The sequence below is a fragment of the Micropterus dolomieu genome, linkage group LG17 (assembly GCF_021292245.1).
Source record: "Micropterus dolomieu isolate WLL.071019.BEF.003 ecotype Adirondacks linkage group LG17, ASM2129224v1, whole genome shotgun sequence".
NCBI classification, from domain to species: Eukaryota; Metazoa; Chordata; class Actinopteri; order Centrarchiformes; family Centrarchidae; genus Micropterus; species Micropterus dolomieu.
The window spans coordinates 7,979,788-8,005,673 of record NC_060166.1 but is presented as its reverse complement, the minus strand read 5'-3'; the positions used below and the strand labels follow the sequence as shown (position 1 = coordinate 8,005,673).

At 41.1% G+C, this 25,886-nt stretch overlaps 2 protein-coding genes across 5 annotated transcripts in view; both read right to left on the bottom strand.

Annotated features, from left to right (window-relative positions):
* Nucleotides 1–2,483, bottom strand: part of LOC123985657 (TLC domain-containing protein 3A-like) — a 4,456-nt gene extending 1,973 nt beyond the window's left edge. The window contains exons 1-4 of the mRNA XM_046073390.1: nucleotides 2,196–2,483; nucleotides 1,626–1,709; nucleotides 1,213–1,432; nucleotides 993–1,088 (exon numbers count right to left, since the gene is read on the bottom strand). Coding sequence (XP_045929346.1) covers nucleotides 993–1,088; nucleotides 1,213–1,432; nucleotides 1,626–1,709; nucleotides 2,196–2,317 — 522 coding nt within the window. The 5' untranslated portion in view covers nucleotides 2,318–2,483. The remainder of the gene's footprint in view (nucleotides 1–992; nucleotides 1,089–1,212; nucleotides 1,433–1,625; nucleotides 1,710–2,195) is intronic.
* Nucleotides 2,484–9,538: 7,055 nt separating this feature from the next.
* Nucleotides 9,539–25,886, bottom strand: part of usp2a (ubiquitin specific peptidase 2a) — a 42,939-nt gene continuing 26,591 nt past the window's right edge. For 2 of the 4 annotated variants that reach the window (XM_046074651.1, XM_046074654.1), the window contains 11 exons: nucleotides 18,331–18,381; nucleotides 16,657–16,780; nucleotides 16,247–16,358; nucleotides 16,041–16,151; nucleotides 15,326–15,390; nucleotides 14,748–14,851; nucleotides 14,326–14,403; nucleotides 14,095–14,173; nucleotides 13,545–13,649; nucleotides 13,206–13,326; nucleotides 9,539–10,960 (listed from right to left, as the gene is read on the bottom strand). In XM_046074651.1, the coding sequence (XP_045930607.1) occupies nucleotides 10,876–10,960; nucleotides 13,206–13,326; nucleotides 13,545–13,649; nucleotides 14,095–14,173; nucleotides 14,326–14,403; nucleotides 14,748–14,851; nucleotides 15,326–15,390; nucleotides 16,041–16,151; nucleotides 16,247–16,358; nucleotides 16,657–16,780; nucleotides 18,331–18,381 (1,035 nt within the window). In that variant the 3' untranslated portion in view covers nucleotides 9,539–10,875. Of the gene's footprint in view, nucleotides 10,961–13,205; nucleotides 13,327–13,544; nucleotides 13,650–14,094; nucleotides 14,174–14,325; nucleotides 14,407–14,747; nucleotides 14,852–15,325; nucleotides 15,391–16,040; nucleotides 16,152–16,246; nucleotides 16,359–16,656; nucleotides 16,781–18,330; nucleotides 18,382–25,886 lie in introns of all 4 variants that reach the window. The other 2 variants (XM_046074650.1, XM_046074652.1) reach the window with 1 other exon arrangement.

Sequence of the window (25,886 nt, the reverse complement as noted above, 5' to 3'; positions counted from 1 at the left end):
CACACACACACACACACACACAGGTGTCAAAGTAAAAATATGACAACAAATACTAAAGCAGATGTTTCCATGCAGGGTGCCAGGTCTCACTAAATGGTTTGAAGAGTATGAAAATGATGAGAATCATATTGTCTGATTTGACCTTCACAGTCACCAGATCTCAACCCAACAGAACATCTATGGGAGATTTTGGAGCCACTCCATGACCATTTCGTCTGGAAGATTTAAATATGCTGATAATTTAACTCTAAAAATTACAAATTACAATTAGAAAGAATGCTGTTTACACTTATAATATACAAATATAAAAGACAGGATCCACATTTGTACATGTGTTATTTTATGATCATGCTTATGTACTTTTATATTGAGCTTATAATTATACATTTAATTTTACAAGTACTATTTGTAATGCAGGACATTTAATTGTAACAGAAAAGTGTCGCCCTGTGGTTTTGATTGCTACTAAGTAAACCATCTGAATTGCAAGGTATGGCTAATTTCCTGCATTTATAAACAGCACTTTTACCCAAAGCTCTTTACATGTGGCATCTCATTCATACACACACGCTCACACACAGATGGCAGCGAGGTACAGAAGGTGCGGATCTGACCACCGGGAACAATTAAGTTGGGGTTAAGTGTCTTGCCCAAGGACGCTTGGGCATCAGGGTCGGGGGATCGAACCTTCGATTAATGGACAACCTGCTTTTCCTCCTGAGCCACAGCTGCCAATTGTCCAAAATTCAGCTGGTGTTGAGTCACTGATGGGAAATGTGCCCGCAGGAAATGACGCATAAAAATGTTAGTGTGAATTATTGCCATTGACTCCCCCAGCTGGTCGGACCTTCAAACATTCACTGTGGAAAAGCTTTATGTTTCTAAATCTAATCCTAACAGTGTGAAATCACTGGCTAGCAGAGCTCTGACGGTCTTTGTGGGGAAATTAAGATGTAGAAACGCTTTATAGAGATGAGGTCCACCGGGTTTACCTGGATGAGAATCTTTCCTATAGACACGAAAGGAGTGCTGAACTCTGTGGTGAACAGGCAGCCGACGAAGAAATCACCCAGTCCTCTTCTGAAGAACTGCAAATCAGACACACTGCACAGTCAGCAGACTCAGTCAGCCCCTACCGGGCAGCCTTTACAGTATGTGTTTGTGTGTGTTCATACGACATATATAAACAAAGTGATTCCTCCCCGTACTCACCAGAGTGATGGGCGTGAAAATGAGCAGCAGCGTCATGTGATGGAGGACCAGCATCCAGTCCTTGCTGAGGAAAGCCTTCACTGTCTGAAGAGAGTGGCTGCTGTATGACCCGGAATGACCTCTGACCCTCTGAGTGTGGTAGTGGCTCAGATACATGGCATAGATGTCATGGGCCATATAGGGAGCTCCGAACAAAACAAAGCTATTGACCAGCCAGTGACTGTGCATGGTGAGACAACAAGGACTTTCACTGAATTAACATGAAATGACACTAAACTTGGTTTACTGGTGTTGTTTTGCCACAAACGCTGCAGACACACAATGCGTTAACTGATTCTCTGACTTCACTACTGTCAGTTCACTGAGTGCTAATGTTCTTCATAGTGATGGAAAGTCATAAGTGAGTCTCTTACCTGTCAGTCATGGTGTCCCTGCAGGACGTCACAACTGTGACTCCAGCTGCTGTAGCCAAAGAGGCGTGGATGGCTGAGACCAGCCTGAAGAAACAGTCGGCAGAAACGACCATTCGTTTGTCACTCACAAAAATAAAACTGAAACACATCCTTTAAACACACAAAACTTCTTTGAAATAGATGCTCATTTATTTGCTGTCTTGCTTCTCGGCACCAATGCATACAAGATACATTCATTAGCATACTGATCCATCTCAGTCAGAGCTTGAATTTGGTGTCTTAGACTGACATTATTACCCACACATGAGTAAAAAGAGTAAAACTGTAACTTTTCCTACCGCTCATAACACTGCCCCAATGTCACGTTAACTTACTGTTAACTTATTATTATAAATTTACTGAAACGAGCCATTGGTTTATTATATGAGTGCCGAATTTAGCAGATCCTTCTATTAACTAATATAAAACAGTGAATAAATACACACAATATATGTAAATTGATAAACAAGCAAGACAACATTAAACTGCTGCAAGTCTTAAAGGAGTTCGGTGAGGTGAGGTGCTGCTGACCTTTCACTGACAGAAACCACGTCGGCATCACTCCAGTGTGTGAAAGTGTGTTTTAGTCCTTTCCTGAAGGTATAGAAGAGCCCTGGAAACACCGCAGCTCCACACGCCAGGGCACTTAGCATTATCTTAGCCAAACGCTTCCTGTAGCCGCTGTAGCCCGCCTTAATAATCAACTACTGATCAATAACGGGCTGAACAGCTCCAGTGTCAGAGGCTAACTGTAGCTAACAAACATAGACAGCTGTGTTAGCTTGTCCTCCGAGTTTCACTACTGTGTTGTGAACTTCCCTGTCACACGGAGGAGGATCATTTACAGAGCTATAATTGGCTGGAGGGGAGCCGCTTTTAGCCAATAGCAAGGGTTGACCTTAAATAACATTTTGTTTGTTTTCATATCGAGTTCACGCAGAAAATCGTTTTAGGTTGGAAGTAACGAAAAAACATTTACTCACGTTATTGTAGCATCGTTTTTTGTGTGTAAGAACATGTAGGCCTACTTGTTGAGTATTTTTAGAAATCAGTAACTTTATGTTGCCTGAAGAATTGTACTACTTAGTATCAGTTACAGGGTGACAACAGAAGCATATAGGAACAGAAGTGACATGAAACAGTAAGGAAGAAATGTGTGAAATCAGAAGCTGCTGGTGTGTCTGTGTCAGAGCTCCTGTCCAGACAGGGGACACTGAAATTCATGCTACTGTATGAAAAGTGCACAACTATGCAACAACATTAAGGATGATGCCTTATGGGTAATATTAGAATAACTACCTTAATTAATCACTGATTTAATGAACCACCTGGACAGCAGCTAAGTGACCCAGATCAAACAGGTGAACACATGCTAAATGCCTACATGCTCATGGTGGATCCTCCAACAATTAAACTGGTTCTGTGTTCACTGAGAACCTTTTACCTTTGGAGAGTGTGTGAGACCTTTCTGCTGTTGTTGATCATCCCCGTTGTGACTGTAGAGAAAATGAATTTATTGTTGTTTGGACATGAGGGCTCTGTGGAGCAGTTAATACCTGGACATACCAACATATTTTAAATCTAATGCAGTAACATACAAAAGTAACTCTTTCTATTATGTGTACATATTTCTATTATGTGTACATATTTCTGTGTTTCTAGTGCTGTGGTTTTGTCATAATCAAACTGACTTTGTAATTGCAGGTTGTGTTACAGTAGGTTTTTATATTCTTGTATTGTGTCTTATTGAAAATGATCTCCGTGGAACATTGATGACACTGAAGTTTATGTATCACCCACGAATTCATCACTCATTGGAAAATTGTATTCAAAACCTTGCCTGTTGTTGTACGTTAATCAGACAAGCCCGCCGTCGGTCTTCAACAGTCAAGGCTACAAATTTGAAATGATTTAGGAAAGACGTGCTGTTTGAACAGCCATACGAAGACCAAGATGTGAGGACAGGTCAGTGCAAGACTGCAGTCCACTTCTCTCAGCCTCATTTCTAAACAGTTTCTAAACATACAGGATCTTGAGCAGCCTAAAATCTGCTGATTGTGACAAAGAAACCTCATATATTTTGAAACCAGCCTTCACTATTCTGGAGCAAAAATTAAATATGGCTAAAGGAATAATTTATTACATTTTTCTAGCACTTTATTTTAGACACTCTTAGCACGTGTGTGGGGGGGGGCTACTCTCAACCCCCAACAATGAGAAACAAAGGCATAACTGAACTTAAGCCCACGGGTGGTAAGTATGACCATACTCTGTGGAAAAATAAACACAAACACGCCTTTAAACATCAGTGTACAATAAAAGTAGACATATGCTGTTTGCACAACTTAGACTGGAAGAGGGTTGGCGATTACCTGAAATAAGAGACATACTTGTCATTTGGTGGCTTTCTCTTCTTTTCGTCATTATCACTAAAACATAAAACAACACTTAGATTTGGCTTAAAACAATATTTGTATTGTAGAATTAAGATATCTGATATCTGATAAAGGGGGTGGGGGTGAGTGAATATATCTCCCTCTGTTTTCTTTCTGTTTAGTCATATTTATTTCGTATCTACAGTTGCTCCACCATCTCCAGCAGCTGGTTTACTTGAGTATCGTCTCCTGTATTTGTGTCAAACACGTGATGCCGGTGGCCACATCTGTCCAGCACCCACTGCAGAGGTTCTCCCCTCCGCTGGATGTGTTTCTCCACCGTCCTTCCTCTCAGCTCCTTTCCATAGGTGAACAACACCACAGTGCTCCTCCACACACCATTCCCCAGAATGCTGAGGTACATCTCCACAGCTCTCCTGTCTTTCTCTCCGAACGAGGCCACGGGCACAGCCAGCAGGAACCACACTTTGCTTCTCGCGGGGCAGAGGGAAGGGCTGCGGCCGATCTCCATCCTGACCTGCTCGGGATTGGCCAGACCGAACAGACTCCACCCGGGGGTGTCCACCACCGTGAGAGGCCGCCCTGATACTTTCCCGTGGCCTACAGAGCACCTGACGGTCTTTACGTTGATCTGGAACGCTTCTCTGTCCAGGATCATGTTGCCCGCTGAGCTCTTCCCTGACTTCCTCCTTCCCAGCAGGATGAGGCCAAGAGCAGGTTTAGGGTCTACTGGGAATCCTGTAAGGACACACGCTGCAGTGGGTTTCACATTTTACACAACTTACACAGATTTTATGGCGTGTTGATGGTGGGCAAATTTCTAAAAATCTTATCAAAGTTCCTTCCTACCTCTGGGCATATGTGGCCACCCTGAGGCAATCTGCTTCCTTTCTCTTGGCCTCCCATAATGCACATCATGCATCACTGTCATTTCTATCTCCTCTTGTCTTCCCTGCCACCTCCTCTCCTCCTTCATGCTCAGATCTCGTCTCAGCTGGGCGTACATCCTGTACTGGATCTCCCTGGGATGCTTGTTGGTCTCCATCATCTTTTGGATCTTCCCAAAGAGCTCAGTAAACTGAGCATCTGAGGCCTTGGATTGGTTGTTCATAACCTGGTACCTGTTCCCACATCGCTCCAGCAGCCACTGAAGAGTCCGACCTTGTCGCCTTATGTGCTCCTGGATAGGCAGGCCCCCTGCAGCAGAAAGAACCTCATTGGTTGAGTTAAACCTCAATGGATTAAGAACAATCATTTTAGAAATAAGGGAACAAGACTGAGAATCTAAAACAAAATGCTTTACTGTGAATTTGAATTGCGACCAGTTCAACCAGAGTTATTTTACATCTCACATTTATGTTGGGAGCCATTTTCGATGTGCCAAACCCCAAGTTGGAAACCACTGGGAAGATGGATGAACAATTCAGCAAATGACTATAAACGGACACAAAACCAAACCAGCACTGTCCTCTGGCCAGTTAGCAGTGAGACACAGCATAAAGACAACCCTAGTAGTACATGATCATGTTGGGACCACACAACATACAACAAAGAGGAGGCAAAGCCATGACAAGGAGACCTCAAGCATTAACAAAGAAACAGTGCCAAAACCCCTCTGCTCTGTTAAATTGCACCAGAGTGTGAGATTTTAGCTGAATTGGTTCCACGTCGCTGGGCCTTTATTCGTGTTTGTTTTTGCCACTGCAAGTAGAGCCAATAACTGCACGGTTACAACTCCAGAACATAAGTATGCTGCCTTGTTCCCGTGAGAAAGGACAACTACTGTGTCTTGCCATGGCCCTTGGGATTGGATGTAATTGTATTTGTGTGTCTTTCCATCTCTCTCTTCCTTTACTGACCCACACACACACGCACACACACACACACACACACACACACACACATGCTGATTGTGTTTAGAGTATAGATAACAGTGATTTATTGACTGAATGTGTTGAACATTAATCTGTGCTGAAGTTAAATAAGTCCTGACATACCTTTTATAGAGCAGGTGCCTGTGGTTATTTGTGTATTGTGTTGTAATAATATCTGGTTGTGATAGTCAGTGCTCAGAACAACCCTTCACTGTCCACCTCATTAGTGTTAAGTGGAGAACCCCTTTTTTTTTAAAGGACTGTGTTTGCTCTTTCCCAGGGTTGTCCCTCATAATTATTAATATTTATTAAAACTTTTAGTAATATTAATTGTAACTGTATTCATATCACTAAATATCTTCAATATTTGCTAATAAGCAAACCTACCCGATCCCAACAATCATTTGTTTACCTAACTTGTCTCCGTGAGTGAAGAGGACCATGGCTCGCTGCCAGATGGGGGTTTGGAGCAGTCTGAGCTGGGCCTCCATGGCCTTCCACTCCTCATGGCCGAAGGTGGAGGTGGTGGGCAGCACCAGCAGGATGACATGAGGCTCCGGGTGGCAGAGGGTCAGACCTCTGCGGAGCTCCTGGGACACTCTGTCTGGAGTGGTGGAGTGGGACAGCCACCCTGGGGTGTCCACCACTGTCACCTGGTGGATCACATTTAGACAAAGTGAGTAAAGACCAGATTTCAGAATCAGAATACTTTATTGATCTCTGAGGGGAAATTCTTTAAATGTAAAGATGAATATATTCACTTGTATTCCAAAGACGGTGCTGTTCTCTTTGCAGCTGCGAGTTGTTTTCTTGTGAAAGGCTGCTTTTCCCAGAATGGTGTTTCCCGCAGAGCTCTTCCCACTTTGTTTCTCGCCCATTAACAGCATAACTACCCGGGACAGGCTCGGCTCTGGACCTGACAGGCATTCACGATCTTCCATTCATACACACACAAACACAGTTGCCAGCAGTCTTTTTAAATTGCTGCAATAACTCACCGTATGACGCTGCCATGTAAAGGCTCCTGTGTTTTGTAATCCACTGTTGGCGTGTGGTTCAAAGCCTCAGTCTGAAAGACTTTCTCTAATGTGATTCCAGTTCTGCCTTTAATTGCTGCTGTTGATTCAGTGTTGTTCTGGTGAACTGAATACATCCACAAATCAAGCTTTTGCTGCACGTGTGCCACGATTGCTTTAGTCATAGTTTCAAAGTTCACAACAGAGAAGTTCCTGAGAAGTGGTCAAAAACATGACTCAGACTAAACACACATAAGGTGAGGATATAACAGTAACAGTATGAGAACACTGTTAAATTCACTTTTTGAAAGGAGCTCAGCATTTCCATTCATTACAGTAACACTGGCGCCACCCATAAAATATTCTCCATATATATATTGTAACTTTTCTACACAGTATTGGACTCTTGGAATAATGAAGTAAAAACCTTGTTTTACATACATATTTTTTATTATTCAACGTCATTCATGATGATGATAAATCAATGATTGTTTGAGGAATGATGCTCTCATTTTCTGTGGAATACTAGGAACAGGACTATTCGTGTCAGACTTGGTATAAAAGATTTGAACGCAAAAAATGGTCAACAAATATTCTGCATTTCATTTTTTTGTTTCAGTGTGAAAAGGCTCTTCCTTATGATATTGGTATGACCAGTTAGCTTATGGTGCTAACGTTAGCTAAGCAAACTTGTAACACTTGTAATGATTATTGACAGAACTATGTCATTTGGTACATGTTTTAGTTAATCTCAGCTAATTGCTTAATTGTTTAACCTGGAGTCTTTCAGACAGAACACAGCAGTTCTACTTTACATTTGAAAATGTTAAGTTTATTTACAGATAGTCACACAGTTCAACATATGAAGATTGTTGTTTCTAATCGTTAATAATTTTAAATTTACTTGGGTTTAAAATGAGCATTTCTTTTAAGGACATTCTTCTCTTCCTCTTCCAAGAAAAGTTTTAGATATTGGCATGTTGGCTTCAGAGGAATTAGTCCTGAATCCACAAATGGTATGGAGTGTAAAATGGTTGAAGGTAAGTAAGCACTGTTCTGCAAAATGAAGCACTGTTACTTCCAATATTACAGAATGTGTGCCACTAAGTGAAGTGACACCAATACATCAGTCTGATGGTGTGAAATTCAGGTTGAATTAATGTTTCACTGCATGAGGTTTAGATTCCACATGTGTATATATATATGTGTGTGTGTGTATTTTCCAGACATCTAAGGGATAAGTCCTTCCATTGTGATGTCGGAGCCTCCAGGGTGTCCCCCTATGAATTATTCCTGGCTGCTGGACCTATTCATGGCATCATGAGGCTGCAATGCTTGGACCACAGAAATAGGCCACGTGTGGATAACGGAGCGGCAGGAAGTAGGCCACGCACTTCCATAATGATTACTGAGCAATCCATCAAAAGAAAATGGTGTGCGTCTCTGCGGCGTTAAGCTGATAAGAGAGCCAGTTTGATGTCTAACCCAGGATGAATTAGATCACTAAAGTGTGATTTTACTATGTGCAGTAGTTCAGTTTCATTACAAAAACTCTGGCAGCCAAATTATACTTTTCGAAACAATTAGATAAGTATGACTTTCTACTGGTTGAAACACTTTGCCTGTGAAAGAGCTATAATAATTATTATTCATGTCAAGTGGGGTTATTTTCAGTGCAAAAAAACTACTCAGTATTACAAAACATTTTGCATGTGAATGGTTTCCTTCCTTGTTACATTAACAAGCTTGTCCCAATGTCTTACGATAGATAGATAGATAGATAATCTGTCCATCACTTAAATAGGAATTACTTTAGAAAGGGATTTCTTTATGGCCAGAGTGAACAGGAGGAACATACAGACATAAAAATATGTTTCAGTGTTCATACAGTGTGTGCATTTGAGTGTTCTTTTAAAACTTAAAATACTTTTTATTTCCATAAAGTTGGGAGGGAGAGGACAAAGCCACCAGGGCCTGAACACTTGCCTAAGCTCGTGGTTCCAAACCTTTTTGACTTGTGACCCCTTAAAATTAAGTGCTAGTCTACAGTTAGCCACTCCTCATAGGTTGCTAATATCTGCCGGTTGTGACCAGTTCAACCAAAGAGTCATTTCCTAGCTTTATTTGAATATTCTTCTAGTTTAGAGAATGGTAATTTCTGCATTTCATTTTCACTGAATAAAATATAAAAATATTATGATTAGATTATGATTAGATTCAGAGAGGTCTAAACCAAACAAGCCTGTTCTCTTACATTTTCAGAATATGATTTGTAGGCCAGGGCATCTCTTTAGCACCAAAATGCTTCATGTATGGTGTAACAAATTTTACTGTTAGGATTACTTGCCCTACTGTCACAATCATCTTGTGACCCCTCAGATTGACCCTGTGACCCCATGGCCTAACTATTCCACTCTTGTTTAGTTAACACCTGGCTTTTTTTCTTGCTGAATCGGACTTCTTTACCCATTATAAACCAGTTTTTCTTCTTCCTGTGCAAGTACAGCATCTGTTACAGTCACCATGTCTGTACACTACAGTGCAGATTCTCCTTCACAAAAGCTAAAAAAAAAGACAAAGACTCAAAGTAAAACCACTGTTTTGTTAGCTTTTATTCATATATATTTATATACTCATGTGTTTGACTGCCACTGTTAAAAAGTGTGACTCATCACATTATCACCTGTAAGCATAAATACTAACTTTTTTTTCTCTCTTGAAACGTGGGAAATAAACCAACTGAAAACAGTTATGGGTCATTTTCAGCACCATTGAATAGTACATTCTCTATATTGCATCGGGATATAAAAATATACAGATATAGTGTTTTCTTCTTTAAAACATTCTTTCCGTGTTGTTCAATGGCATGAAACAAGAGAGGAAGAAAAGACTGTTACCGTTATTATCGTCTATATCATTAATCCTTAGCAGATCCGTACCGGACCGTCCACTCATCCATTCACAGCACTTTGAAGACATCAGTAGCAGCCACACGTGGGAGAAACAAATGAAATAAAACACATATTACAGGGTCGTCCTCTGAAACATGTAACACTCACAGTGCCACCGGCCTCCCAACCACTTTCAGAGAAACAAAGAGAGAGGAGAAGATGCCAACAGAGATGTGGGAGTGTTGTAGTGCAGTGGAAGGGAAAGCCATGAAAACCAAGCAGGCCGGTGGGCTGTAAGCTCCTTGTAACCATGAGCAGTCCTGTTACAGTCACACACTAAGCACAATTTATCCACAGTCCAAAGTGGTAATGATGATGATGCTCATGGTGCTGTGGTAATAACCCCCTGCTCCGAGAAAAAAAAACAAAAACAAAAAAACCCCAACATGAATTCAAAGCAGAAAAAAAGTCCTAAATTGAAACCAGTCAGTTTTAATGGTTTGAGGCAAACGAGAAGATCAAGAGTTGAAGAGAAAAAAACGAAGGCGCGGTTAGGAAGAGAGTTCGGTTCGCAGTGCATAGAGAGGAGACGGAGACGGATTCACCGATTGGTCGGTCAGATGGGATTATTGCCGAGTGTCAGCTTCGCACACACACACACACACACACACACACACACACACACACGCACACACACACACACAGCAAACACACACCTCCACCCAGAATGAGCAAGACACGAGAAAGAGAGAGAAAGAAAGCAGGGCTGGTTGATCAGGTTCCTGTGGTTTCCAGTGTTCCCCTCTCCAGCTCTCTCCGTGGAGAGAAGCGGCCTCCAGGCTGCTGGGAGTGCTTGCCTTCGTGTGTGTGTGTGTGTGTGTGTGTGTGTGTGTGTGCGTGAGCGTGTGCGTGTGTGTTATATATGTCCAAATACAAGTCAGAATAGGCCCGCCTCCGCCAACACTTTTATTTTCCATCCATCCATCTGTCCGTCAGTCCGAGCGGTGCTGCGGCCCGCCGTGCTCCAGGAGGCTTCACATCCGTGAGGAGGAAGCCAGCTCGTAGAACAAGACGTAGGCGTCGCTGCTGCGCACTTGGCTGGAGGACATTGGCGTTACTCTGGAAAGAAAGAGAGGGGAGATAGGTTGCGTGGTGAGAAATAAGAGAGTTCTGGTCAATTTAACTCATGCAGTGTTTGGCATCTATAAAGACAATATCCATACAACATTTAAAATTCTGGGTCAGTTAGCCTCTGAACCATTTGTCACCCCCTTTACTTACGGACTGATGGTAAAGTCACTACATGTCTTGGCTGAGAATGTCGTTTATGTCATTTTCAGAATAAGATCAGTTTGCATGTCGTGGTACATAAATGTCCACAGGTTTTCAACACACCAAACTTCGACTGTTAATTCCATTATTTCATTTGGGATGAACAACACGTTCAGTTGAGTTGTTGACCCCAGGGTTCCCATCATCCTTTGTGTGTGAACAGGAACTATAATGTTGCCATGTGAGTCAGTTCATATTAATTCTACACAGTATATACTGCATGCTAATCATCACAATATACTGCTGTTGCGCTCAGTGTATAAGAAAAAGGTAACTGTTTTACACTAACTAAACTGAAATAAAATAAGTAAAATGTCTTTTCTAAGATTTAATACTAATATTTCTAACTATTGCTATTTTGGTTTTCCAAGATCTTTCTGGATCACCACCACCCACAATTCATAGATTTGTATTAACTGTGAGCGGCTCCTCCACTTTGTGCATTGCATTGTGGGAGAGTAGCGTGCATCAACACTCAGAACTCCACCATATCTGGTTTGCATTCTGTCTGTTTTGAGTATACTTCCTTTTGTCACCTTTCCAGTGTGATCATACTACATACATTAGAATCAGTTTTTACTCTGGATTTGGGACACGACGAGTGACCTGGCTAGGGGCTACACCTAAGCTTGCTTTACATTTTGGTGAAGCTTCACAGTCAAAAGTCATGCTGCAAAAACTACTACCAGATCCTGTTTGCTCTGTAACCACAGAAGTACAGACAACAACCCGGATCACCTGGATTACTCTAGATACCGGTGAAAAACAAGTCTAAATGTAGTGATTATGAGGCAGGATTTGGAGTTTCAAGAAGCACGTATTTTCATTCAGATACTAATGTTAGTAATCCCAGCAGTGAGTTCCATGATTCAAGGGGCGCAAATGTGAATCAGATTTAAAGGGTTAACGGTTAAACATTTGATTTCAAATTTAAAGGTTTAGCAGAACATTCATTCTTGATCAGATTTGTAATGCAAATACTGAAAACAATAAGTGCAGCTGCAGGATCCCATCTCAAACTCTCAATAAATTCAGACATCTCCTGGTATTTTATAAGTATTGCTGAAAATTTGAAACTTTTAATAATCAATTAATTGTCATTGTTCAAGCAAGAATTGCCAACATCTGCTAGATATCAAGTGGTGAAACTAGATACACAGCTGTGTTTCATTAGGCATTATTTCATAATAAATAAGTGTAACCTGGACAGTATACTATGTACCATCCCTACCATTTATGTAATTATGTACACCAACTAAAAGCCTAAATCAGTTCATCTCTTTTCCAGTTTTACAAAATGTTTTCAGCACACCTCATATATAATATAACAGCTGGAATAGCATGTGTGTAGTCATGTGCGGAGAACTACGCTCTGTATGGTAATGTCCTGAAGCCCTGATACAGTGTTACACTGGCATTCAGCGGTGGTGGTGTTGTGAATGACCGCGGCGTAGCAGGACGAAGGCCGGGGGGAGAAACGGGATGCTCACGAGGCAGCGGAGGAGATAAAGGTGGATTATCTGCACCTCCGTTGCTGCTTCACTCACTGTAGTTTGCATTATGAGTGGTCACGGTAACTACTAATGTAGTCAGGTTATGATGTTGTAAAAGATTCATTATGAATGATTTATCTCTTGATACTAATGGGTAATTAATACGTTTTTTTCACTCCAATCAACTCCAATAATCCTGTTTATGATCCGTTTCATTAGTGTGTTTACATTCTATGCTTGTTGAGTTTGCATGAACAGCTGACATATACTGATAATTGGTGATTAATCGTAGCTACACATGCTTGCATGAAATTCAATTTGTAATACATCATACAGCAGTACAATTGTATGTATGTATACATGCTGTTCTAATACCAACACAATTCTAATGAAAAGCTCTCCACGCTACGTTTGATAACTGTTTATTAGTGTACTGAAGGCAGCTGAAAGTGGAGACCAAATGTTTTATCCTGATGAAACCACATTGGTAAATTCACATCTCTTGACTGATGATGACGATGACGGGTGTTCAAACCTACCTGGAGTCGTTGAATGTGTACCATTCTCCCGAGTTGGGATTGCGACAGTAGGCTGTGTAGTGACCGCCCATAGTGGTGCCTGAGTGATTGGACACTGCATACAGGTTGTACACTGCGTTTACTAGAAGAGGACAGAAGCAAAAACAAGTCTTCTTTTTTAACAACATTTTGCGCAGTATATTTGAACCGAAGAACTGTATTTTTGTCAGTGTGGAGAAGAGACCCTGGAATAGCTTTTAAATGATGTGACACTACATCTCCACTGAAATCAAAGCACAACAACCATATATACTAATATAATAACACATGAAATACATTACAATCATGTTTGTTACTTACTGCTGTTTTCGGAGGCGAACTCCCGCAGGTCAAGATCCTTCATGGGGAAGTTAACAAAGGTGGAAAGTTTGCTGGTTCTGCGTGCCTCAGAGAAGCGTTTGAGGTCTGGACAGGCGGGAGGAGTCAAGGAACAACTGCTCTGTATATACCTTTTAACACATGATGCCAACATTTGTTACATTTGTGTACAAGGTTTCTTACTAGGCTGAGACAAGAAACCACAGCCAATTACACAACACTGGGCTTCAAATACAAGAGTTTCCTGACTGTATAGAGTTTTTACTTTGTCAAGCAGTGGGTTAAAGGAGCCACCACACGGGCACTTACTGAATCCTTTTTATTCTCCATGGACATGATATGAATTTCCACACATTGTATTTTCTCTGGTAAATCTCACAGTAAGTCTACAACTGCAATCAACTACTGTGTACTACGGTGTTGCCATACTGATAATAATACACTCTCCCACTGACACACGCACCTTCAGGCTCACTGCAAACATTTAATATAATACATCAAATCAGACACTAATGTCCGGAGGAAAGGATACGCAGCACTAAGATCTTGGGGAACTTCTGTATTGTGAACTTCTTGGTGCATCTCCTCCTGGCTTTACACCTGTAGCACGTCTGTGGAGAAGAAATACAGTCTGTTCACTCACTACTTAAACTGCCACTTTTAATCCAGCAAAATATGGAATAAAGAGACACAATAAATGCTTGATAAGCAGCATATTTCTTTTTCATGTAGCTAATGATTCTGTTGGTTCTTGGACACGTACCGGCTTTTCGTCCCCGTCGAGTACGTCTTCTTTGGTGAAGAGCCGCATGCAGTCCATCAGACTCACCTCACCATAGCCCTTCTGAGCACAAACATAGATGCATTCACATTAGCATACATACAAGCAACCAGACAACACACACACACACACACACACACACACACACACACAGCCACAAAGCAAAGCACAAACAGAGACAGGGAGGAAACCAAAAAGCTCATGTTAAGAGCTGTGGATAGATATTTATTAATGCATCAGACATTTCAGCTTCAAATCATCCCGAGAACATGTCTGCAAAAACACACAGACAGAAAGACCTCTGCACCACTGATCGACATTTGTGTCTGTTGAACTTCTGGGATGACCAACATCCCCCTGTCTGTGTTACATCTGTGTGTGTGCGTGTGTGCGTGTTTCCTAACCTTGGCGATAGGTAGAGAGAGATCCCAAAAGGGGTCGAAGACAGTGGAGCAGAAGCCACAGTGGCTACAGGTCAGAGAGCTCTTCAGCTGCCCCACAAACAGGTCTGGAAGAGCGAGACAGATTACATGAGAAAAGACATGATGCTGAGCACTGGATCAACATGAAACACACTGAGAGAAGAATCTGTTTGTCTTTATGCTGATCATATAAGTTTCATATTTCTAGATGTGGGTTTTTTTGTGAAGTCCGGACTAGAGGGTGACACGGGAGTGGATTTTCACTCCTGTACCATCCCGCTTCAAAATTATCCTGACCCGCCCCAATCCAGTCCCATCCTGTACCTGATATTCATTTTAGAAATGTATATTTATGTTTATAAAAAGGACGTATCATTCAATCCCAAAAACATGTCAGCCTCTAGTCCAGACTACACACATGTTTGATATGTAAAACAAATATCTCTTTAAAAGATTGGCCTATAAAGCTCCAAACAAGTCCAATTTCATTACAAGATTCAAAGTATCAATCTCTAAAAATAAGCTAATAAAAATGGATGCATTGATGCATTTCCACTTACCGACTATCTTACTGTCTTCTCTCTCTAGATATTTACTCCACATCTTCTTCCCTTTCTCTTCATCCCTGAACATGGAGCACAGATGAGACATTTAGACTGTTAGAATATTAGATCCAGTGCAAACTGACTGAGACGATGGCCGAGACAGACGGAGACGTACCGATGATAACGTTCAGCTGTTTTGTTGATAATGAAATGGGTAATAGCAGAAACAACAGCCACTACTTAGGGACCTGACCTACTTCATCATAGGTGTTAGAATGGATTAAAAAGACACTCTCTACCCTGGCACACATTTTCAAGCTGGAAATAATTATTTATCTGCATTGTTTTTATATATTTAGTTTTTTGAGGTTAATACTGAAAGTCAGATTACCTCTGACCCTTAAACAAGCCGTGGTTAGATGACTGATCATTATATCTAAGAAGAATTGGAGCATTAAGCTGATCTGAGTCCCAGAGAGGCAACAAGTCAACACAGGAGGTAAAGCGGTCGCACGCAGCCTTAAATGAAAGTATGTATGAATGGCCTCAACAACGGTCCTGATGCTCCTACCGTTTGGTGTCTTTCAGAGGTTCATTTCATTTGTAACATCCCTACTTTCACAGGATTTCTGGGTGTTTCTGTCTGTTTTGAGGTACATCAGGTCCGCTGATCCTGTGCAGGCAGGTGCAGGTACACACACACACACTGTCTGTCAGGCAGATTACTTACGGAAGGTGGTCGAAGTCCTCTACTGTGCCTCTCGGCCTGACAGTCACCCTGTTCACCTCGTTGTGCAGGCCATCCAGGAGGAAACGCAGGAACTCCTGAGCATCCTGTTGGCTGCAGGACACAGAAACAGAAATATCAGCTCATCTTCCTGTGTTCAGACAGAGGTCATGTGAAGTGCTTGGAGTGAGGAGCGTAACAACACTTACTTGTATCCCACAAATCTCGGAGCGTATCTCTGGATCTGAGTTTTGAATTCAGACGGGCTGACCGCCTCACTGCTGGACGACGTCCACATGGTCTGCATCAGCTTGGCAAATTCTACCAGAGCATAAAAACACTGAAGTTACTCACACACCAGGACATAAAATACATTTGGCAAATTCTACCTGTGAAACTTTAACTTCTGCAACTCATTGTCTAACCCTGTCTCAGATTTTATGCAAACCCCATATACTTAAAAGACCTAGAAAAGCCTACAAACAAAGGATCCCTAACATGTGTTCTGAAAGATGCAGATCTAATCCAGAGGTAAAGAGGAAATGAGTGTGTTACTCGTGAGCAGCTGTGAGAAGTGTTTGATTTGGACTCTAGGGGGCCCGTGTGACACGTCTCTCACCTTCCATGAGGGCTGTGTTGGTGCGGCTGTTGTTGTTAAGGTCTCTGCGGTGCGAGTTGTGCAGGCAGTAGTCTCGCAGGCTGTGTGTGTTGCTGAGACACTGCAGGATACTGTTCATGAAACACTGCAAGGAAAACCATCACAAACAGTTTGATTCCCTTACAGATGAAATAACACCGAGCTCCCTTCATTTGCAGGAAAGAAAAAAAAAGACTCTATACACATTTAGTTTGCCACAGACATAAATATCTGTCTTCTGAAGATATAATCTAGTTCAAATATAACTATTACTATTTGACTTGCTTGTTGCCGGGCTGATCTAGCAAATCACTTTCTTGCCACGAGTTAGATGCCAAGATTGATACCACTCTCACATCTGTATGATTAAGACAAATGTGGCTGGTAAGCTTAACGTAAAGAAAGAAAACTGGGGGAAAGCGCCTCTAAAGCTAACTGATGAGCTTTATCTCGTTTGTTTAATGGAAGTATACAAACAACAACAACTTGAGACTGGAGCTAGCAGCGGGTTAGCTTAGCTTAGCATAATGACTGGGAAAAGGAGACACATCTCATGTTTTTAACCTGTACAAAAAGTGTCAAAACATCAAGTTGTGCTTTTACAGGCGGGGTTATGTGCAGTGTTTCTCGGCTGGGCGCCAACATCTTGGAGTGTCCACTGGTTGCCTGGCAACCTCACTGTGAGAACAAGACCACAAGAAATCACTGCACTGGTCCAAGAAATAGTCCTGCACACAACGCCCCATAAAACCACACTGTGTTGTTTTCACACTTGGGTTCTAGTCTTTACGCTAAGCTAAGCTAAGCTAAGCTAACCAGCTGCTGGCTCCAAACTCATATTTACTACACAGACATACGAGTGGTACTGATCTTCTTATCTAAGCAAATATGTGTATTTCCCAAAATGTGTTTTAAGCTTACTTACATTTCATTACAATCTGATTATACTATTCCTGGATATAACCTGACGGTATGCGCTGCAGTCATGTGATACATGCTAACAGACAACATAGTATAATATAGTATCATTTTCTGCTATATTTGAACGGAAGATCACTCCTGACAACAACCAGTTAACAGTGAACATGTGACAGTCTGACCTTTATCATATTTAGTTAAAAATACATAAATGTTGCATTTAAAGATGTCTTGTAGATCTGGAAGTGCATTCATTCATTTTGAAACAAGACAAAGTGAAAGGACCCTAGAATAATCACTGGCTATAAAGACGTATCTCAAAGCTCAAAGACAGCACTGTGTGTGTTCTGCTCCCATCACGTGTCCACATGAGACACATGCAACGTGGTGAGATCAAACCAGTCAGAGAGAGAGACAGAGAGAGAGAGAGAGAGAACGAGCCCTCCCTGGTCCATAGTTCAGAGCTCTCTGATTAGGTTACTGTGTACACACACACACACACACACCACACATCGTTTATTTTGGGAGCCATCTGTCTGCCTGTTGCCTGGTAGATGGACACTCGTTGGACCACCACTCTTGTGTTTTTTCGTGGCCTCCACCTGATATCAACAAACTGCCATCAGTGTAACACAGTATTGGATTATGGGAATTTAGAGCGAGAGTCTTCCTCCACTGTTGCCAGATGTTTGGCTCTAGACAGATGTAATTAGGCGTATATGTGGCTCCTGTACTTACAGTGTTTCCTAGGTTCTTTAGTCCCACCAGGCCCTGGGCACTCTTTGAATTCTGAAAGACAAAAGACAACATATTTAGATGAAATTTTAAAGGCAAATCCACCTTATATTCTTCTTTTTCCGTATTTAAATTCACCCAAGAATACAGACATGTTCATCTTGCCAAAACATAATCTTCCAACCATAATTAACGGTGAAACTTTTTAAATGTCCAGAGCCTGGTTTTTATTCCAGGAGCCTTGTGAACAGGGAAAATTAAGTCCAAATACCCTTTTAAATACCATGTTGCATTATGGTGTGCGATGGTTTTTAACTTTGACTTAACTTATTCCTATGTGTATAAATATTACATTTTCAGCCTGTATTTGCAATATTTTACCATGAATTGATCAGTAAAGAGGTGAACAAAGCCCAAATATAGTCTCTGATGAATACTGAAAATTAAAATAAAATTTTTGAAGCCTTCTCTCTCTCAGTCACTTCTGTTTTAGTTAGAGATGGGAACCACTTCTATTCAACTGTGACTGCAGTGTGAATTTGACAAGACACCTCTAATAACTTAATCACATTTAAACGCATAGTCAACACTGTTTTTTCTGTGTGTTGTGTTTGTAACCCAGAACTGTAACGTATCCGGTATCCTGAACCACTTTCAGGCTGGATTTGTACTTCCCCCGAGGAGCAGGAGAATCAGCAAAACCCGGACATGTGACAAAGATGTGATCTATCTACACTTGCAGTTGAATCTGGGTGATATGTGTCGTGTCCATCTAGGAATGAGGGGAGCATTATCTTTAGAGAGGAACTTGTTTTTGTTATCTCTCAGTCACTTCCTCTCTGGGTAATCACTCCCAGATGGCAGAGATCTGATCAACAACAGTAGATAACGAGGGATCGCCGTACCTTAAGGACTTTCTACACTCAAGCTTTTATTATGGCAAATTCTCTGTGCAACAAACCATGAAATACAGACATGTTAGCTCAGTGAAACACAACAGATGGCAAAGCATATTATGATGATTTCAAAGTCTTAAAATGGTACAAAATGTAGAACTTATGTCATCGCTTGTTGCGGTTAAATTTCATTACATAAGTTGAGTGGTTATATAATTGTCGAGCGAGAAGAAGAACTAACAAAGAACACGGGGGTGGAGAAGGAATGCACTTGAGCCCTTGACTAAGGAGCAGAGGCAGCGGACAACTGCACTTCAGAAAACACCATCCACACCAAATTTAATTCATTTTTCACATCATTCTATCCACCAACCAACTTTATGCCCTGTCAAAGCACCTGTTATACTGATACTGATGTGATATTACATAAGCTATTATAAGATCGAACTACCGTCAAAAAACTGAGTTGGACTCCTCTACCAATTTTACGTATAAAAAACAAGTTGAGAAACTAACAATGTGGTAACTTGAGCAGAAAGCAACTCTGCAGGGCCGGCATCTTAACAGCAGTCACCTGATCTGACTGGCAGTTGAAATCTATCTTACCCACATGCCCCCGTGTTACTCTCACCTGTGGTAAAGCTGGACTCTCACACATAGAGTCTGTCAGGACCACCACGGAAAGTGAATTGAAGGCGAGTTTAACCGTTCACTGACTAAATCAAACAGAGCATGAGAAGATGAAGGGGCCGGGGTTGTTAAAGGGTGAGTTTTAAAGCCCTAATGAAGGAAAGTGTATATAAAAAGTAGCTGTGGCCCAAAGTTCTCATCTTCTGGTTTTAATCTCTAGATGATGTCAACAACATCTACAATTCGTGCTAGAGAAGCTGGAGACACATACTTGTGTATGAGCGTGTAAGTCTTGCGTTCAGCAGCCTCACCACACCCTGGACGTGACCCGGCAACCACAGCTGCACGGATTCATCAGCGCACATGAGTAGGCCTTTATGATCACACCATTCACAAAGGTATCAGCAGCCTAACGGTGTCAGAAGGCGTTATGTGAGTGCGCTGGGAAATGTTTTGAATTGTTACAGTCTCCTCAACCTGCTGTGCATCAGCATGAACAGTAACACTACCAGGGTTCAGCTGATCAGGAGATGGCAATATTACGCTCCATCATTTCTATCCAGCAGAGTGTTTTCTCGGCAGAAGTGGGACTAACACATTCTTACAATAAGTAGCAGATTTTTTCATTACTGATTAATGTGCCAATTATTTTTCGGATTCATCAAAAAATCTAAACAATAAGCTGAAAAAAATGGAGCTTTGCAGAGCTGAGGAGCGGTGCAGAGTAAAGAGACTCTGCGGGTCAGCATGAGCACATTTAATCCATAGTTAATATAAAGATACTGATAGTGCAGCTTTAAAGAACTGATTATCAAAATACCGTAGCTGTCGAGTCAGCTGTCGGCCGTTTCAGCTCTACACAGAAGAGCTTCGTTGCATTGCAGGTTTAGAGAAAGGACACTGAATGTGACGTTAGTTGTCCTGTCCTGAGCTCTGCTGTTAGCCTTCTGCAGGCTGACATGATCGGGAGCGTGTTCGTCTGTTCATCAGTAATGCGAGCCTGCAGCTTATCTGGTTATGAGTGCTGATCCAGGAACAGCTTTTTTACTCTTACATAAATAACCTCTGCCATCTGTTTCTTATTCATGAGAAAGAGTCCGTACAGCATGTGGAGGGGGAAAACCTACTGTTTAATTAACTATGGCTTATCTAAATCCTCCTTTCTGTAAATTCCACTGTAGTGAATGGAGCACTTTATTAGCCATGGCCATATAACAAAAACACAGCCCTCCTGTTGTGTGTCCAGCTTCACAAATCCACTCTGGTCACCTCAAATTTTACAGACACACAGCCTCTCCCCACCACTGGAATGCGTTCATCTGACTTTGCTGCACTCTGCTGAGTAATGCCACGGCCGGTCCCAAAAATAGCAGCTTTGCTTTTAATAACGCCTGCTTGTCCACTCGCAATTGGCCGATCCTTCGGCCGGCCCGGCAGACGTCACGGCGATGAAGCAATGTCCTGGGCTCTGTCTCCGTAGCAACGCTATTCTTATTTTTTTTGCGGGATGGAAAGCTAGAGGACATTGTGACATCAAAGTGACATGGCAGAGCGTGGAGGAGTGTGTGTGTGTGTGTGTGTGTGTGTGACTCAGTGTGTGAGAGAGTTTCGAGCGTGAGGAGCCGGGAGTGCATGACTTGGTGCAGATGGGACTTTTAGACTGGGATTATTTTCAGGCCAGTTTTTAACTCAACACTTCACTTGTGTTTGAAGGCACCGTTTATAGCATCATGGGACGCTACCGCGCTCCACTAAAAGCCAAACTTATTACATTATTTTTGGTGAGTTTCAAGCTCCTTCGGGCAAGGTGAAGCAGCTTTTACAAACTGTTGAGGGAAATCTCCCACACCATACTGTAGGGATTTGATTATGGGGAAAATGATTATTATACTACATCAGCTAATACTGGTCAGGGATGAGCATTATTTATTGGAGGTAAATGACACCCAATTCAACAGCAATCATGTTTTTTTTCTTCTTTAATCCTACTACCTCTATTCATTTGACAGTGTGTAAATTGCAGTTATAATCCAAGTCCTTAAATCCTCAGCAAACTATGTCAAACAGGATTCTTTTATGTATGTGTGTCAAGATCCATGAATTACTGGCTCAAGCTCTGATCCCAGCCTGTGGCATGACTGTGATGACAGCTAATTCCACTATGTGAATTCTGCTGTTCTTTCCTTCTAGTTTTAACACAGTATGCGGGTTTAATATCATGTATAACAGTAAAGCCAGACCTGTGTAACATTTTAGCATATAAAGGGGGGGTGGGGGGGGGGGTTGGGGTGATACAGGTACAGAGGTGCATCATTTCAAAAATTCAAGTCAGAAGTTTATAATGAAATCAAAGCTGCTACGTTCAGGTAAGAGTTTGTTTTGCAATCCTCATCAAAGATATGAAAGTTTTCAGGGGCTTTAAAGTCAACACTACATATTCCAAAGGCTTTTTCATACACTAACACTAACATATATCAATATACAACAAATATCTTCTCACAGCAAAAGAAGCAGCCTGTGACATTCAAATCACCTTAATGTTATTTTAACCAAATAAATGACCATTCACACACCACCACCAATACTCTTAAAGTAGTAGTCATAATCTATCACAGAACAAGGTAACACAATGGTGATTGAGCCTCAGGCCCACTGATTAAAGTATTGTATATAAGCAGTATTACAGACTGGATGTCAGAGGCGACATTCCTAGGAAAAAATGCTGTATTTTAAAACCAAACCAAACATTGGTACTGCTGCAGCTTCACATTTAAAGCATTTAACTGGTGAAAGATGAGTTGACTTTTATTATGAAGTAGTCACAGGAAATGCAATGTGTACATTTGACTACCTCCCCATTTTTGAAGGTAACAAATAAAATGCTAAAAATAACTATTTTAAAAATATATGCATATAAAACATTTTTCCTTTGGAAAATGCTAAGTTGATGTACAAATGATGATATATGAGTTGTAAATGTAAATGTAGAGGAACAGATACTGATCCAGATTAACAAATCACTCTGCATTTATGTTGTGCATTGTTTTTTATGAGTTACCTAAATTGACATTTGTTTGTAAATACTTGACTGTTCTAATCCCAGTCTAGTGGGTTAAATGAAGAATTAGATATCACCTGTTTCTGTGACTTATATATAGATCTTATTGTCCTTCCATATCAGTGGGTTCTATTCCCAGTATACAAGCTAACTTGTATGTATATACTGTATATCTGTGTGTCGATGCTATGGAATTATATTTTTCTAATGTGTTTGTAATGACTTGACCTGCCGGCAATTGGCTTCATGTGTGTTTAATCAAGTCCTAGATCACTGGCCAGCTGCACCTGTAGAGTAACCCATATATAGGGTGACATGCCTGCTTCATTTTGCACTCCAACAAGGACTAAAAGGGTTGCACTTTTGTACCCTAGCACATTTGTTTACTCTCCATATAGCTGTACTATGTGTAATGTATCAATTATAAAAATTATTATTTAAAATCCAGACTCTGAATCTTTTTTGTCCATCCTTGCTGGACTATAACTTCATGTAACCCACCACAGCAAATGCAGAGCAGAAGAGGAGCTACTGACTGATTATTCCTCACGGACAGCTTTTCCAATTACTTTGCATCCATTCCATGCATCCCTCTGGGGATATTTAACAATATAATAAGATGGCCTAATAATTAGCTACCTCACGTAACACCTTCATAAATCAGTTCATCTGTCTAATTTTCACTTGCAGTTGGCAATACATTAAACTAAAGCAGAGAGGTTTCATGGAAGAATCAGTGTGTGATAGGAAAGTCTATTTGTATTTTTTAGATGAAGAGTCACAAGATGGAACATACATCCACTGTTCATATCCCCGTCGTTCCATGTGAGCCGACTGATGCTTAACACAAAAGAGGCAGCCCAAGGGGATAACTGTATAAATGCTCTATTCATGAATGTCAGAAGCAACTCAGGCAACTAGCGAGCTACTTTTGAAACCTTACTCCTTTGAGGCTAAAAAGCATGGTGAACAGAGAGGCCACATTAAAAAGCATTCCACAGGCCAGGTTGAACTACTTCCTAAAACCGGGAATAAGAGACAGCGGATATGTCCCATTGGCGTGCATCCAGCTTGGCGGAAGTAAAATCTGTCCATTTACTGAGCTCAATTACTTCAAAGATATGGGACTGCGGGTTTGAGGGATGGAGGGTGGCGTTGGAGCAGAGGGAATGGGTCAAAGCAAGGATAAGAGGCTGGAAGAAATGAATAATCCCTGATTATGCCTTTGGTTTCCACAGTGACTTAATAGGAAAACACAAAAAGAAAAAATTTTTTTTTTGCTCCAGTGGGTGAACTTTGGCCGTCAGCTGGGAGATTAAACTGTCTAGCACGCATTCTGTGTTTACGTCAAGCATAATCTAAGGAATTCAAGTGTAACAAATGCCTGACGTGCTCATCTTAAGCATCGGACATCAGCTGATATTTATCAAAAGGTGATGGCTCAACAGGCTGAAGGGTTTTTAAGACTACATTCTATTCATAGGGAAACCACTGTGTGGAAATAATGAATTCAATGTTCAATATTAATTTATTTATACTTAATTATTTAGTAATTTATACCTAAAGCTGTTGATTGATAAGACTCATTTGCTTTTGACCATTTAATTTGAAATGCATTGTGTCATCTGAGTTCAGGAAAGTAGAGAAATCATTATTCATCAACGTTTTCTACAAGTGACCATGTGAAAGCTGAGGTGAACATCGTTTCTCATTAAGAAACTCCTATTTATCGTCTTTTCTAACCTGGACCTCGTTTTCCCATGTTTCTGTGTATATGTGACTAAATGGGACAGCATTTTTTACAATATGTCCAGTACTGAGCGAGCGCAGCAAAACAGGGTTGTGAAGTAATCCTTGAGGCAACTGACCCTTCGCTAAGTCACCCCCCCCTTAGTTACTGTTGCTAAGTCCGACAAACTGTTGGACATGTGGTATTTATCACAGCGCTGCCACTGTTTATTACTGCACTCCCTGAAGAAATACTGTTTAATTTTAGGAAAAATCAAAAAAGGCGATCTCAGAAAGAAGACAGAAAGGTTTGCATTATACATTTGAAGGTTATATGCAGGCTGTCAAACTGATGTGTGATCTTTTTGTTTAACCAGCTATTTCACTCTCGTCTAAACCACCAGACTTGACAAAAAATTTATTTTACCTCTCTGGCCGACCGCTGCCTTGATCGGTTAGTTAGATTTCTGGCATTTTGAAAGAATGAGCCACTCACAAAGCTGATTAACAAAAAATGTCACATCTGCCGGCTCTGCTGTGAAACGACGTTAGAATTTCGGGAAGGTGGTGTAAAAGTTAGTTTGGGGTCCTAAATTTCCACCATCATCTTTTTTAAAGGTTAACACGTTTCAAACTGTACACCACTCTCCCTTAAACACCAGTCACGTTCTGAAATTGACACCATAACCCCAATGTATTTTTACATTTGTTTTGATATCGACACTACGTGGAGTTTTGGATAATGTGTTTTCATGAGTGGGTCCCTATTTCGTTCATATTGTGCACACACAGGGGGAAAGAATTAGACACGTTTGTGCTATTCCGCTGGATATACACAATAGTTGGCAGCAGAAACGAGAGATGAAACAAAGAAATGAACCAACAAAGGAAAGGATGAAGACTTCCTGTTTAAACTGAAGTTAACATCAGACCTTACCTTTTAAAGAAAGACTACCTTTAAACAACCTTCTGCAAACATGTGTTGCTGCAGCAGCTCCTTAGTTATCTAAACCGTGTGGAGACTGGAGATGGTGTGGGAAAATAACAAGCTCAGAGTGATACAGACTAATGAAATCCCTGAGGGGAGCATAGGAGCGTTCTGATCATCTCGGTACCATCTGCTATTAAGTTTAACAACTCTTCACAGTGCATATAAATAAAGGAAATGCAACATTTGGTCAATAAAATTGACAGTATTTTTATATCACGGTATTTGCGGCTCAATAATAGGGTTTGTGTAATGTTTG